Raw genomic sequence first — 16,708 nt, 5'->3', positions numbered from 1 at the left:
CTCTTTCTTTCCCTTTCCTATAGGTATGAGACCAAGCTTCCATAGTTATGTAAGAAATATGGAAATCTTCTTCTCTGGACATACACGACTATGTAAACATTTATGTGGATGAATTTAGGGAAAGTGGCCAAAGGATGATGTGAAGTGTTTCTAGCTTTATAATGAGTTATACCAGTACACATCCACCTAGTTACGTGGAGTGCTGTATAAAATAGTGCCTCCTCCCATCAATGTTCTAATTTGAAATTTAAAGCTTGTCAACTCTATTCTTAATCTCTCTACTCTAACCCTCTACCCACCCGCCAAATTAACTCTCCTCCCTTTGGTAGTTATCTGTAGATGCCTTTCTTCACACCACATCCTCTCCCAAGACTGGAAACTCCCTAAGAACAGAGACCACATCTTACCTCTCTGTATACTCCATCTCCTTCCCACCCTTGAACCGAGCCCAATGACCTGGCACATACTAAGTGTCTGATAAATGGTGGTCATTATTCTGGCTGTTATTATATGGTAGTAACACACACACACACTCATTTGGTAGCTTTAATAAGTTATATTTGAGAAAACCTCAGACTTCAAGTTTGACCACACTCATCATTCCAACTTACAATTATTTTTCTTAATAAATACTTCTTAAACTTCTGCTATGGTCAAATGCAAACTGTGGAGCCCTAGTCTCTACTTTCTCCAGATTTTATAAAATGTGCCTTCAACCAATGATTCTAAACTTTAATAACATCCTCCCAAGTCTAAGAATTCATGCACTCAAGTGACAGTTAAGAATTCTGCAGAATGGGTCTAAAGCTGAAATACATCCCCACAAAATAAGCAACTGCCTAAAATCAGTCCAGTTGAAAATAAAGTAATAGCCTCTACCATTTCTTGAGTGATAACCATTGCCACACACTGTGCTAAATGCTATTACTAAGTATCCTGATCTAATCCTCACAACAATGATCCCCTGGTGGGTATACCCTGTGGGGGAAAGTTATTCCTGATATATAAAGAAAACTAAGGTACAGACCTTGTTCAAAGTCTGTCTGTCTTATACAAACACATACTTTTTTTTTTCTTCTGGAAAACATTTGGATCCTTATATTCCCATAAATGGTCCCAATTTAATATCTGCAATTATTATAAAAACAGAAATAACCAAACAATGCTCAGGCAATGTTTCTCCACAGATATTCCATTATGTCATGCAACGTGAAATAACAACATTTTGATTCATTGCATTTACAAAACACCTTTCAAGAAACAAAACGTGATTCCTTAATACAACTTCATTAATCTTCTTAACACCAAAGGTAGATAGATGGAAAATTTAATCATCCTAATTTTACAGAAGGAGAAAGCCAAGATGTTTGGGAAAGGCTGGGCCTTGGCAGTGGGACTTAAATTCAGTAATTATGGTCTAGGAACACCATGAGGATTAGTAAGCTCAGTTTAATAAACAGTCATCCACCTAAGGCAAAGAACAATTCGTGCTTTGAGAGTAACAGAGGAAAAAACTGATTTCATTCATTATGTCAATATCTGGCTATAAACTTGGCCTGGTAAAAAATTATATTTATATATCCTGGCAATTTCTCTGTACCCCAGTTTACTCAATGTTTTATTTATCTGCATTGTGACAGTGACTTGAGCTATCCAAAAATCACTTTTAAACATACTTTAAAATTTAAATGTGATACAACTGTAACGTGGGTATGACACTTTAAGGGGACACTGAGATATCCAATGAAGAGTAAAAGGGTGAGGAGACTAGAAATAATGTTGTATCAGAAAAGCTGAATGAGTTGGGAGAATTTAATTCAGAGACAAGATTTAAAGGGAATATAAATTCATCTGTCCACTCATTTATTCATATTACTGACTACCATCTATGTGCCAAGCATCGTGCTGGCAACTGGGGATTCAGTAATGCATATGGCTGAGAAACAGCCCACTGTATATATGCACCACATCTTCTTTATCCATTCAAAACCATAATGGAAAAAAACATAAAAAAGAATATATGTATGTATACATATATATAACTGAATCACTTTGCTGTACAGCAGAAATTAACACATTGTAAATCAACTACACTTCAATAAGTTTTTAAAAAAAAAGCAATGAATATGCTACAGTCACCGCCCTCAAAGAGTACAGATGATTATAATACAATGTGCTAGCTGCTACAGTAAAAGGGAGCACAGGGAGATACTGAGAATTCATAGAAGTGGCACCTGGTGTAGACTGGGATGTGGGCAATAGTCAGGGACAGTTTTCAGAAGAAGGTAACATCTCTGTTCCTCAGAGATGACCAAGGTCAGCCAGAATGAAGGCGAAGAAGGGAATCAAAAGAAGAACGCAAGAAAGAGGCAGCAGTGCATGTGAAGTCCCAGTAATGAGAGGAAATATGATCCGTTAAGGGTACCATGTATTCATCAGCAAAGCTGGAACGTCAGTTGGAAGGTGGGGAGTGGCAGGCCAGGGGCTAGAGTGGCCAGAGGACCCACACGTGGGAGGCCGTGGCTCAACGGCTGTGGGGGGTACAGTCTGTCCTGAAGGTTATAAGGAGCAGTAAAGGGGGGAAATGATGGCTTCAGAGCACACATTAGCAAGATCACTCTGGCTGCAGCATGGAGGAGGGACTGCAGTGGGGCAACACGGGAGGGGAGAAACAATTAGGAGGCTGTAGTGGTAACCCAGGGAGCCGGATCTACCTTTGCAGTAACAGAGATGTTGGCAAGTAGACAGACTCCACAGAAGGCAGAACCTACAAATGCAGGGACCGACTGGATGTGAGGCTGAGGGAGACCCAGGAAGCAGTGAAGGATACCTGGCGGGTCACTTGCAGTTAGCATCTGGGTGGATGTGGAAGAATTCACTGAGACAGGACACCTAGGAGAAGAAGTATGTTTGGAGGGAAGATGACTAGTAGAGCTATCACCTAGAAGAGGGAACAGCCCTGTTCTGAGGGCTAAACTCAGTCTTTACAAGTGGGAGCTAAAGGGATAAAAATCTCAGCTCAGGAAAAAGAACATTCCAAGACATAGCTACAGGAACGTGGTGCCTCGGCCAGTAAAGTGCATTCCTGCCACATGGATGTTCAGGAAGAGCCTGGATGACCACTTGGCAAGGATTGGGGAGTCGGGCACCTAAGGAGAGCAGGATTAGATACGGGCCTCTCCTTCTCATGCTCCACACCCCAGGCAAGAGTCTTCCATAAACACAGAGCTGGCCGTGGCATTCTGCTGAAGCCTGTCTAACAGCTAGCCAATTCGCTAAGAGGAAAACTCAAACACCAGGTCCTACGTGATCTGGCTCCTGTCACCTCCTGTTCTCCTATCACTCCTACTGCTCTCCCCGCCTCTCCGTTCCCTCTCCCAGCTCAGCACCCCTCCCTGGGCTCCAGCCTAATTGGCCTCCTTCTGAACACATGGAGCTCCTTTTCCACCCCAGGGCCTTCACTTACACTCTCCCCACCCTCTGAAATGCCCTTCTCTGGCCACTGATGTGGCAAGGTCTTTCTCATCCTTCAGGCTGAAGTGGAATGTCACTCTCCCCTGGGCACCCAGTCCAAATCTAAACACATTCCTGCCCAGTGTTCTCTCACTTCAAAATCTGCTTGTTTCCTTATAACACTAATTATAAAATATAATTATTTGTATACTGCGGGGCAGGTGGTCTGTATGTCTATGAGATAGCAAGCTCCAGAGGATAAGGACCACACTGTATTCCTAGTGGGTAGGACAGCACCAAACAAATAGGAGGCACTCAATAAATACTTCTGATTAGTTATCAATATGGGGTGCAGAACATGGCCAACCTAGGGTAGCATGTTAAAATCACCTGTAGGACTTCTCACACTGCATTCCTCCCATAACAAAAATCACTCCTGGAGCAAACTACCATTACTATTTGGGAGGCTGTCATATCCCTAAAGGAAGATGGGCATCAAAGGACTGAGAACCACTAGATCAGGTAGTCTCCTTCCAACCTGAAGATTTTATAATACTCTGTGAATATAAATGACAGTCTTTAAACAGCTAAGCTAATTCACTTTGGTTTTGGTTAAAACCAAATCTGAAAGAACTGAAAAGTTATCCTGCTGCTTCTCTGTCTTATCATCTTTTTCAACTCCATCCTGTTTTTTATACCATGATGAACTTTGACCTAAAACACCAGGAAAAGTCCTTGTTTTCATTCAAGGCTCACAGTCGGTCTGCCTGAATAACATTTTTTCTAGAAGTAGCGGTAATAATTATAGGCCCTGCCCTCTTTGAGCTGAATGTAACAAGTGACCCTCAGTCCCCATGCCTCTACTCAGCGGACACGGCTCACATGTCCTACAAGCATGAAAAGAAAAGCCGCAGAGCATCACCTGGCAGGGCCAAGCACTTCGATGAGGACTAAAAGACTTACCCCTCAGGACCACAAGACAGAAGATTCACTGGTGAATAACCAGTGGATGTATTTTAACACAGAATAAATTGGTTAAGAAGGAAACACACTTTAAGAGTAGTGTGTTCATAGCAGGAAAGCTGTGGGTAAGACATACTGACACTATAATAAAGCAATCAAGGAAGTGACTTTGGGGGAGGGGACAGGAGAATAGAGAGAGTCAGAAGGAGAGACTTTAAATTACCTGCAGTAAAGCCCAGCGGCAAAAGAATCAAGACAATGGGTGGAGGGGGTAAGGAAGGGCATGGAAGGGAAAGTAGAAGCCTAAGCTACATCTCAGCAGATAAAGGCTGTGCAAACGTCGACTACTGCCCTAAACCCAGAAAGATCTGGGCACACAATGGAAGGGTGATCTGGCTCGATGATGGCTTTTCAGTCACCAGTGTGAATACATACATACTGAGCAATCACCTTCAAGTGTCATCTTCAAGTACAGGAATAAGACGTTTACCAGCTGAATAACTGAATGTATAACAAATATGACCTACGATTCTTTCAGTTTAAGCAGGTCTTTCTACTTGAGGACCTTAATCCTCTGGAAGTAAGTTCTCAGGCCTCTCAGAAGAACACTTTGAAGAGGTTCAAGTCTTTAGTATCCGTCCCAGTGTGGGACAACGTTAGCATGAATTAATGAAAATTATCTTCCTTCTATATTAGCTCAATCTCTTGTATAACCAAAGATACATAAATGCACAACATGCTAGTCAATTTAAATTTCACCACTTTACTCTTTCTTTGCCTCTTTCTGGGAAAGATGTCAATGGAGCATGACATTGCTAAAAGATGGACAAGCAAGACAAAAATAAGAAGCATTATACAACCTACAAACCAGACCATCAGAGCATGACAACAGTCAAAGGTACTGCATTTTCTCTTTCTGCATAATCTGGAGACTGAAGGAAAACCATTCCACAGACCAAAATAAATAGTTCAACATGTCTAATTTTATCTTTCTTTATGAGGTCCTTTCTTTTTGGTCAATACATAGCTAGGGTTACTTAACTGGTCAGATTTCTTCTTATTCACATATATACTTTTGAGGTCTTATGGAAAAGAGGTGTCATCCCATAAGCCTCTTCTCCACCCCCAACTCTGTAGATAATCACGCTTATGGGCACCTTTCACTCGCTTGCTCTCACCTATTGCTTGGAAGTGAATCTGAGACTGCTGGGCTGCCGTGTTGAGAGGGTCCGGCCCGGGTATTTACCTATGAATAAAGAAAGGATCTTGATCAGTCTGTGTCTGAGGATACAGTTCTAATTAACCTATAATTTGCCACAAATTTCTCATTTCACTATGAAGGTTAATTAGCTTGCTACTAGACAGATCCATGGTTGGAATATATTCAGTATATAGGTTACAAAAACTGTACAACCTGTATATTATATAATACTTTGTTCCTATCATTATTCAAATACTTAAATAGTGCTGAAAAAGGGAGAGATAAACAGGGGACATTTTCAATTCGCTGTTGAGAAATGAATTCAATTCCAGAGAAAAAATTCAGTTCGCTATTTTTGTTTTATATAAAAAAAACAGTATGCTCAAAAAAGTGTATTAAGAATACATCCAAGGGTTAATAGTGAACCTCATGTTATCATATTCCTCCAGCTTTAAAACCAGGCAGGACATTGTAAAATATTTCTAATTCACTGAAAACTGAGGTCCAAGTAATTAATTATAAAACACCTGAGTCTAATACAATAGCCAGTCTTTCTTTTAAATGTAAAGCCTTAAGCAGAAATCCAGAATTCAAAATATGCAGAACAATGAAAGGACATTAAATAGATATATGTTTCTAGCATAAACATGTCAAAAGAAGAGGGGGGTATTCTGTGCGCAATATGCTTATGTGCTTAATTAATCACTGAAATGAAGTCTGTATTTTCACTCAAATAAATCTTTGTGAAGACCAGTACCCAGGATCATCCTGAAGAAACAGACCAACAAAACAATTCCAAATAATAATAATTTTTTTAAAATATGGCATTAAAACCCCAATATATACACATATAGAACAAATACTACAGATGAATTCCCCTCCACATATCATTAAAAAAAAAAAAAGAAAAAAAAAAGGATCGCTTGTCAGAGCTTGAGAAAGTGCAGTTTTATTTGACATTTCAATAAGTGGAACACAGCATTACAAATCCATCTAACTTTACTGAAACAATTATTGAAATTTGTACCTTCAGGCCATGTATGTTCCGTTCCCCAGGAGGCTTGCAGGCTGAAACAGTAATTGACTAAATTGTAGAACACATCAGGGCCATTTACAAATTTGCTCAAAATGAATCGTTTAAAAAGAAATGAGGGTGACACCAAAATTAGCAGAGAGAAATGATTGAAAAGTGGCTCCCAAGACCCAAAGTGGGAATTATGAACCAGGGTTTTTAACTTGCAGGAGTGAGCATTTATAAATGCAAAGAGCTTTCTGACACCACCTCATATAAATTCCAATTTCTGCTTAAAACATATAAATATCAAGTTAACTGAGCTAAAATGATTAGATTCCTTTCATAATTCAAATTTCTGCAATCTTTCCTCACTCTATTACATTGTATATCTGCTATCACTTAGACTACAATGAAAATAGCTAGGGTTTTTGGAGGGGAGTGGGAGGAGGGTCTTTTAATGCCAAAAAAGATTGCTAGAGATTCTAAGATGAAATATTTAAGTTTGAACGTTAGTTTGCAAAACAATAAGCAGTCAAATTTGTTAGAAAACAGATACATCATTAATTTCATGACATTTCTTGCAAATCTTGACATCTGCTAATACTTAAGTCTAAACATAAAGCAGTACCAGGGAAAATAATACCAATTTCCTGACACCACCATGAGTTACAGGTTAGTACTTTTCCAATTCAGCGAATGCTTCTTCATCAAATGTTTAAAAAAATAAAAAGCTTCCTACCCACGTTATAGGCTGCTTCCATCTGAAAACTACCTTGTCCTACATATTACATTATATGTTAAGGGGCCATCAATTTTGATTGATTGTTTGGAGAAGGATGAATTTGATTTTTTTTTTTTTTGACTCCTTTCTCAGATGTACATGTATTTTCCTCTGTTTCTGACAAGAAATGGAGCTGTTTAATAATAAGAAGATGTGGGTAATAATTACAAAGCACATCAGTTGCTTTAGTTTTTTGTGTTTCAAGTATATCCAAATTTATTATTTTCCTTAAAAATATCTAAATCTCAATAAAGGATTTTTAGTTGTTTTTCTAAAATACATTAAAATTAAGACTCCAAATGGCCTTTTCTTAAAATGGAAATTAACTTTTTGAACAAAACAACAGTCACATACATTTGATGCTTGGTCCTTTAGGGACCATTAATACTTCCTAAGACAACACTTCAGAGCATTTCCTCTGAAGTGCCAGTGCATTCATAAACTTCATTTAGTAAGAAAGTGGCTAACTAATGTATTAGAGACAGGCATCAACTCTTATCTCCTACCTTAACAACTACCTCTTTCCACAATTGGCTTCTTAAATCTTTATGACTGGAAATCCAAACAGTATTCAAAAAACCTAGTTACCTCATATTTCCTTAAGTTGTGGAGTCAGAAGTTGCTGTAAAGCTAGTGAATTTTCATACTTAATAGTTAAAGTATCTTTTAACTACAGATAGAACTTAGCTCTGACCGGGAGTTACTATCCAATGCAACTGTGCCACTTGGAATGAGAAGACCTGATGTTAGAAGAGAATTGTTTTCTCCTGTCCTCTGACTTGCTCAGTCTAGAGGTTCTTTTTAACATGGGGCCTGACCACAGAATCTAAGGTCTGAGAGCCTCTAACCAACTCAGTAGACCCATGTAATATACCCAGTGTCTATACTCTAATTGTAAAAATTTGTATAATCTCTAAATTTATATAAATCTTATATAAAATTATATATATTTAAAGATTTATATAAAATTATATAAAAAACAAAATTGCATGGAATCTACACTTTATGTAGATAAATAAGCAAAAAGCAAGAAAATGTAGAAAACTGAGGAGTTATGTAACAGTATGCACAAAACCACAGAGATGGGAAGGCTGAGTCTCATATTTTAAAAAACTTAAGTTTGGCATGGAACTACTGTATTTAATAATTTATTGGAGGCTAATAAGTTCTGTGCTAGGACTACATGTGACACTCATATCTCACATATTTTCTTTTAAGAATCTCCTCCCTACAATATACTCTTCTCCACACTCCAACCAAGCCCTCCAAACTACCCCCATGCACACTCTACTAATATTTTAACCTATACAGTCCTTCTACTTTAAGCAAATTACAACTTAAACACAATTCTTATTCAAAGGGTATATTAACCACTTGAAAATTGTGTGACTCTGAAGTTACTTAACGTCTCTGAACCTTAATATTTTCAACTATAAAATGGAAGCAATAATAGGCATGACTATTGGGAGAACCAGAAATGGTGACACGCAAAGCAATATTAGTGTCTGAACAGAGAAGATGTCTAAAGATGGCTGTTATTATCATGGGAGGGGCACAACGGTATGGACAGGGACTGTTCACAAGATAAAAGAAAACAAACCGAACTTGGAAAGATTTTGGATGAAGGGAAGTAAATACTTTTTGGGAAAAAAAAGTAAAAATGAAGACTCTCAGCATTAGAATTGTAATTCTCCAGGATACTATCTAGGGTTTGCTACAAGAGAGCTATAAAGTTATTCAGTAGGAAAGCAATGAATGGAAATTTTCAGCTGGTAAAAAAATATTCCTTGTGGAGAAACAATTTTGAAACTTGCCCAAATTTCTCTGGTCGTTGAAAACATTAAGAAATAATCTGCACCCTGTTCTTGGCCTAATTCATAGAAATGACAACATTTTCTTTTTCTTTTCTTTCTTTTTTTTTTAGTTTTTAGTCTTCAGGTGCAACAGAACTGAATCATAATCTTGTTTCAGACATGCTATCAATGGCCCAATTTTATTTACTTACTTAACTCTTTAATAAGCTATTATCAATAATGTACTAAGTACTCCTAATCCCGCTGCCCACGTTAAGAAGAACAGCATTACTCTTGAACCCAGATGTTCTCGTGTCTGGCCAGGCCCAGCTGCCTTTGGAGACTATCAGTGCAAATAGGAGTCTACTGGTTAATTGAACCATTCAAACTTCAGAGAGTTACAGGTAATGAAAGTCTAGAATGCTTAACTGGAAAACTCATACCATGATTATTTGTACAGTATCAGTTAACGAAGGTAAGTTTAACTTTTAATTATTTCAATTAAGTTATTTCTAGAAGACTTACTTAGAGAATTTTCTTATCTGTTCCATCAGTTAGAAAACATAGATTTCCAAGTGGGGCAATGTATAGTGGGCGAAACACTTAATGGTTTACATAATGAAACTGTTCTTTTTCACTATTATTCAAATTTTGAGGGAACATTTACATACAGTTGAGCGATCATATCTGATACAAGGCTAGTACTATCAAACCTAAGGGGAAAAACAAATGATTTGACCAGGTGATTCACCAAGAGTCACTTTCATCAGCTCACATTTTTGGAGACTTAAAAATCAAATTCCTATATATGAGGATTTTCAATTAGAAAATGTCTCCCCCCAAAATAAAGCACCAAACATTCCACCAAAATATCTCTCCTAAAACCCCCCAGTAAATCTGGGCTTCTGCACTAGCTGAAAGCTTTCTCCTCAATAGCAGCTCTGGCTACCATCATGAGCCACAATTTATAAATATCCAAAATTAAAGTCATTCATTTGCCTTGGTTTAGAAACCATGTGGACCCCCAAAGAGTTCTTTAAGCGAATGTAAGTATGTACTTCAAAAACAAAAAACAACCTAGTTAGTTTAATTTACTCTAGTAAATGAGATATTTTATCTGCCATAACTCTAACACAGCCTGCAATCCCCACGATAATGAATCCTTTTTTTTTTTCAAATTAAGAGCTAAACATCATGTTATGTGCATTTAAACCTTTGGAAAACATAACTGTTGATGAAACAGTTTACTGAAATAATCATTGTTGATTAGAATTTGTTCAACATTACCTCTTGGAAATATCTGCAGAGGCTCTATTAACTGTCCATTTACTTGCTGTTCCATTACTGTGGAATAATACTGCAAAGAGATTATAGGAAGAGATTACTCAGTAATGTATGAATACTGGAACAGACACTTATGGGTTGTTTAATTCATAGTACTTTTGTAAATTGCTGGGTACATGCATATCAGCCTCGAGAATTCTTTTTTCCCTATTTGTACATCAAAATGACTACAGTGAATACTCAGGACTGAAAGTCTAGTATAGTGCTATCCTCCACATTGTCATTTATCTTTAAGAGTAAAAAATGTTAAGATTTTATGTTAGTATTTGATCTCTAGATACGTTCTGAAAATGACATATATTAAAAATGACACAGGGACTCCCCTGGTGGTCCAGTGGTTAAGACTTCACCTTCCTATGCAGGGGGTGAGGGTTCGATCCCTGGTTAGGGAGCTAAGATCCCACATGTCTCACAGTCAAAAAAACCAAAACACAAAACAGAAACAATATTGTAACAAATTCAATAAACACTTTAAAAAATGGTCCACATCAAAAAAAAATCTTATAAAAAATAATTTAAAAAATTAAAATAACACAAAAAGCATTTTAGTAGAAATTTCTCAAATTGCCTTTTGTTCTTTTTTCCCTGGATTTTACAAATCAAAATAGAGACACCTCACATTTAGCTTAGACCTATATGCCAGTTAGTTACTCAACCATTATTCATATTTGTGTATAAAATGTACAGATAATGGAAATCAAAATCACAGAGGCTGTGGGACGAGTAAACAAGATATGATCCATCCAAAGATGTCAGGATTAACATGATAAAAAGGCAGTCCAGGTTCAAGCAAACATACCATCCATGTTTTAGTCTTCTAAACACTTTAGTATAGATCAAATTTCACTTTAAAAATCTGGGCATGAAAAAATTAAGTTCCAAGGTCAAAAAGCTTTCATACTCCAACATAAACAAGTTCATTTGCGTTCGCAGAGTGGCGCAGCAGAAGCGTGCTGGGCCCATAAACAAGTTCATTCAGTAGATTGTATTACAGTCTATCCCCATTTTCTTTAATATGCTAATTGGTAAGCATATGTCCACCTAAGTTGGAGATGGCTTCTGTGCACTAACTTCTCCCCCCACCACCCTCCCCAAGCGGGACCACATGGCATGTGGGATCTTAGTTCCCTGACCAGGGATGGAGCCCATATCCCCAGCACTGGAAGTGCAGAGTCTTAACCACTGGACTACAAAGGAAGTCTTTTTTTTTTTTTAATATTTTGTCCACATTTATATGCTGGAAGAGCTGGGATTTGAACCCAAGTGGCTTGAATCCAAATCCTATGGTATTTTATCTATCTATCTATCTATTTATTTATTTATTTTTGGCCACACCATGCGGCATGTGGGATCTTAGTTCCCTGACCAGGGATCAAATCCACGCCCCTTGCACTGGAAGCATGGAGTCTTAACTACTGGATGGCCAGGGAAGTCCTTGCCCTAACTTCTTTTAACACTTGATAAACAATAAAGTGATGTTCTTGGTGGAAAACAACAACGATGAAAACCCCTGATTTTGTGTTTTGAGGGGCTGTCACAGAGCAGAATTCTCCATTAAAAACTTGTTGTTTCTATCTTAAAAAAACATATGCTTATTTTCTATTTAACTATCATATTTTCAGAAAATTCCTCCTTGATAATCATCATTTGCTGACATTCTTAAAAAGTTTCTTTTTAAAAAATATGTACATATAGCTTTCTATTGCTTTTATGTACATTAAAATTATTATAAGATCTAGTTTATCTTTCCCTTAGAAATAATGGGGAGTTATAAAATTCTACATCATCTTTAGAATCACAAGTTAACAAGTCTAAGGCTCTTCTCCCTAAAAGCAAAGTGAAAGTGGATTTCTGATGGTTATGCACTGATATAAGGGCTTTCAAAATGTAAAGGAAACTGATCCTCTCCTTCTATGGATGTAAAAACTTACATATATACAGCATAAACATGTGTGACACACTCTCTGGAATACATACTAAGGCAAATGTCTTTCAGGAAACTACATTCCTTAAAATCTCAGAAATATAGCACTCCCCATTACTCAAGCAGTGATGACAAGTAAATGAAATATCAATCATGTAGGCTGTCAACCTTTTGGGACAGCAATAACTGTTAACAAGTAGTCCGGAAAAATTGTCCGAAAATGACTTGTCTTCAGCACACAAGTATTTGAGGTTTCCATGGAAAATTAAGATGCCAGTGGCTATCTGGAACATTGCTCAGGTATTCTTTTTAATGGGAAATTTGCCGGTTATTGATCCACAGCAAGGACCCCCTTGCTTCTGGAAGGCTGCAAGCAACTTTCCAATCAGTGGCTGTCAAAAAAATTACTGCCTTTTTATACTGATACAAGACAACAGCAGTGGTGGTGTTCTCCTATAGTTAATGCTTTTCTTTAATTAACTGCTATGTACAATAGGTTAGTAATTTCAGTTACTACTTTACCACAGTCCTAGAAATCAAAACAAATAAAATGTCCTTATGCTTTAACAAATTAATTATTGAGTTGTCTAAAACTGGTGCTTAGGGTCAAGTATGAAAACAAATACCCTCAAACGTAAAGGGTCAGAACAGGTGCAAGGCATTTTTTCTCCTACTATAAAACCTTGCATGCATGAAATTGACCTGTTTTCCAACTTTATTTACCTCACAAAATATATAAATAAAAATGGTTTCCCTTTCATTTCAAATCAATTGGCAAACTATATATACTTTTATAACCGTTGTAGGAATTTTTTAGCAATCTATAAACATCTCTTTGTACAGTGATTGACGCAGCCACAGTAATGATACTAAGTACAAGGATGTCAAAAATTATCCGCACTCTGGCTGTAGAATTTATTTTAACTCACTTTTAGAAAAGACAAATATATCATTTTTGGACATAATCTCCTTGCTTTTCAATACACTTTGTCCATCTGTCAACAAGCTTTCGTATTCCCTCATTAAAAAATGTTTTAGGCTGAGCTGCAAGCCATGAATGCACCGCTGTCTTCACTTCTTTATCAGAAGTGAATCTTCGTCCGCGTAGGGCTGCTTTCAGGGGACCAAACAGGTGAAAGTCTGATGAAGCAAGATCAGGACTGTGGGGAAGATGCTTTAATACCTCAAAATCAAGTTTCTGCAGTGTCGACAGTGTGGGCAGAAGTGTGCAGATGTGCACTGTTATGCAAGATCATAACATCCTTGGATAGCAGTCCTCTGCATTTAATCTGAAGTTCAGGCTTCAGCTCTTCAATAAGCATCTCTATTCATTCATACACACTTCTTCAAGACAAAACACTTTCTCCATACTGCGCCCAAAGTCTTTGATAAATAATGGCACCAGGTACAAACTCAGACCACAAAAAACAAACCAGTGCACACTGCTCTTCTTGTGTGCAAATCACAAGTGGGGCATCCATTTTTGCTTGTACCGCAGTTACGAATGAACTGATGTAACATATTCACACCTACACAGCAGTGACTGCAGAGATAGTAGCCTTGAAAGGAAAGCGCTGATAAGACAGTGTGGCCAGGGACTCCCTGGTGGCACAGTGGTTGAGAATCTACCTGCCAATGCAGGGGACACGGCTTCAGTCCCTGGTCCAGGAGGATCCCACATGCCTTGAAGCAACTAAGCCCGTGTGCCACAACTGATGAGCCTGCGCTCTAGAGCCTGTGAGCCACCACTACTGAAGCCCTAATGTCACAACTACTGAAGCCCAGGCGCCTAGAGCCCATACTCCGCAACAAGAGAAGCCATCATAATGAGAAGCCCGTGCACCGCAATCAAGAGTAGCCCCTGCTAGTGGCAACGAGAGGAAGCTGCATGCAGCAACGAAGACCCAACGCAGCCAAAAATTAAAATAAAATAAATAAAATAAAATAAAATAAAAATAAAAAAATTTAAAAAGACAGTGCAGCCAACAGAAGTTTTAATATAATCAGAGTGTGGATAATTTTTGACTCATCCTCGTACGTCGCATGACAGTTTCTCCAAAGCAAGTAGTTAGGATTTGTTTTTTGTTTTCTACAACTCTTCCAAATCCAAGAAACACTTTCTCCTGCTAAAATACTGGCTTTGATCTGTATTTGTATTAACAGAGATTCTTGTGTTCCACACACCAAAGTAATTCACCATCAAGGACAAACTATAAAGAGTGGTAATTAAACCAATGGCATGAGCCCACTCTAGGCAACTGAGCTCTCAGGAGCCAGCCTGGTGAGGGCTGGGTGGCCATCAATGAGGCACTAGGCCTAGGAGCTCAGGCCACGGCTCACACGGCATCCCCTAAGGGATGAGGATAAAACGTGGGCCGTGTATACTACCTCCTGGCGCAGAGCAGTCCTGACAAGCCACAGGCCTGTGCTGCCCAGTGAGATGAGTCCAGTACTTAGAGGAGCTAGAGGCTCAAACTCTGGGGTCTCAATACTGGCCACTTCTAGCTGATGTTCTCGGTGAGGAAATGCTCACTGTGTCTCAATTTACTCAGTTGTAAAATGAAGGTAGTATATACCCAGGATTATTGTGAAACTCACATGAGAAAATATGAGAACACTTAAGCGGCAAAGCAAGTTCTTTTTAGACTTTCATTCTCTCTCAGGGTTTTATATATTCTCCCTTTAAAGGGATTCTTCCCAATTTTGTTCTAAATACTGATACAATAAGCAGTAATGACAAAGACAAGACTTCTGCTAGATAAAAACAAAATGAAAAGAGAACCAACCAAACCAAACAAAAATCTAAATCTTTTATGGCCAAGATACTTAATATGGCTTGGACAGAAAAGTAACAAAGTGTCTGTGATAACATTAATGGAGCCATAATTTGAAGTCATCCAAAAAAGCTTTCTTAGCTTCATCTCTGTGATCCTATCCTGGCCTTTATTTGCCCTAACACAAAGTCCTGCACATAGTAGGTGTTTGATAAATATTTACTGACTGAAATGGAGTCCAATCTCAATTCTGCCACTTATTAACCTGTACAGTCTTCAGGAAGTCATTTAACCTCACTGAACCTTAGTTTCCTCTGAATGAGAGCAGAGATACTTACTCTACTACACAGGGTTACTGTGAAGCTCAAAATTAAACCTCAGCAATAGAATTAGTGAAGGCATTTATAAACTGTAATGACTAGTAGTTGAAGAATTGAAAAGTGAACCTCCTAGTAGTGAAACAATATTAAGCACAGCACTTTCTGAGTAGAAGTGTTACAGCTTTAAAAATACAAAAATGGTTATGTAAAAAAAGTACAAAAGACTGCGCACAAACTGAACACATCAGCAGCAGTTATGAAACATGTTTTCTCTGGCATCCCTTGTAGAATCCATTACATGCAGTAATTGTAGCAATAACCAATAAGCTAACTGAGTAAAAGATTAATCAATTTGTGATTGCTAATGGAATCTCCAGTACCAGACTCAGATTAGTTTCAGAGTCCCTCTGAGATGTTCTTCAAAATCTTTAAACAATTTTAATAAGAATGTGACAAAGTTTAGCATAGTTATCCAAAAATCTAATTAATTTGAAACAGAGGGCCAGATTCAACAAGGGGATAGCAAGTACAATTTTTGGCTTTGTTCTGTTTGCAAGTTTATCATACAGTGTTCCTATTTGTTATGAACCTAATTCTAATTCTAACAGCACAATTCAGTCAATAATTACAACATTTTTTTCTTCATGGAAATCTGCCATATAAAAACCTGAATTCCAAAACAGCACAGTTTAATTTTACAAGGTCTCTACTGAAAGGAGAGAAAACAGAGACACACACAGAAACAACTATCACTTACTTAATACCTACTGTGTGTTCGGCTCAATACTGAAACCAAGTCCCCCTCAACTTCCTGCCAAGGTTATGATTAACCTCTCCATCCAAACACTCTATTCCCTTTCTTGTCCTGTCCCTGGTACCCTCCCGACTGAGGAGAATCAAAGAAAAAGAGGGACTGAAACCAAGCAGGACCCTCGAGGCCCTCCTGGGTACAAAAACCCCTCCATGTCCCCTGCTTCTTGTTTGTAGAAAAAGGCTTTAGTCTCCTAGGTTTCCCTGAGTTCCAAAGAGCAGACTCAAGCAGTTAACCATTAGGACAACAGAGTCGCAGGCCTCCTAGTTCCTCCTGAAGGGGCTGATGCGTATCTTTGAGTTGTTCTATAGAAACTAAGACCCCCACCC

The 16,708-nt window shown here is 38.1% G+C and overlaps 1 protein-coding gene across 17 annotated transcripts in view; it reads right to left on the bottom strand.

The window, feature by feature from the left end:
- MAP2K5 (mitogen-activated protein kinase kinase 5) overlaps positions 1 to 16,708 on the bottom strand; it is a 262,400-nt gene that overhangs the window by 208,194 nt on the left and 37,498 nt on the right. For 16 of the 17 annotated variants that reach the window (XM_057723002.1, XM_057723012.1, XM_057723013.1 and 13 more), the window contains 3 exons: positions 10,494 to 10,563; positions 6,645 to 6,685; positions 5,595 to 5,662 (listed from right to left, as the gene is read on the bottom strand). In XM_057723002.1, coding sequence (XP_057578985.1) covers positions 5,595 to 5,662; positions 6,645 to 6,685; positions 10,494 to 10,563 — 179 coding nt within the window. The remainder of the gene's footprint in view (positions 1 to 5,594; positions 5,663 to 6,644; positions 6,686 to 10,493; positions 10,564 to 16,708) is intronic. The other variant, XM_057723005.1, reaches the window with a different exon arrangement.

The sequence above is a fragment of the Hippopotamus amphibius genome, chromosome 2, assembly GCF_030028045.1.
Source record: "Hippopotamus amphibius kiboko isolate mHipAmp2 chromosome 2, mHipAmp2.hap2, whole genome shotgun sequence".
Lineage (NCBI taxonomy): Eukaryota > Metazoa > Chordata > Mammalia > Artiodactyla > Hippopotamidae > Hippopotamus > Hippopotamus amphibius.
This window is presented reverse-complemented; position numbering and strand designations above follow the sequence as displayed.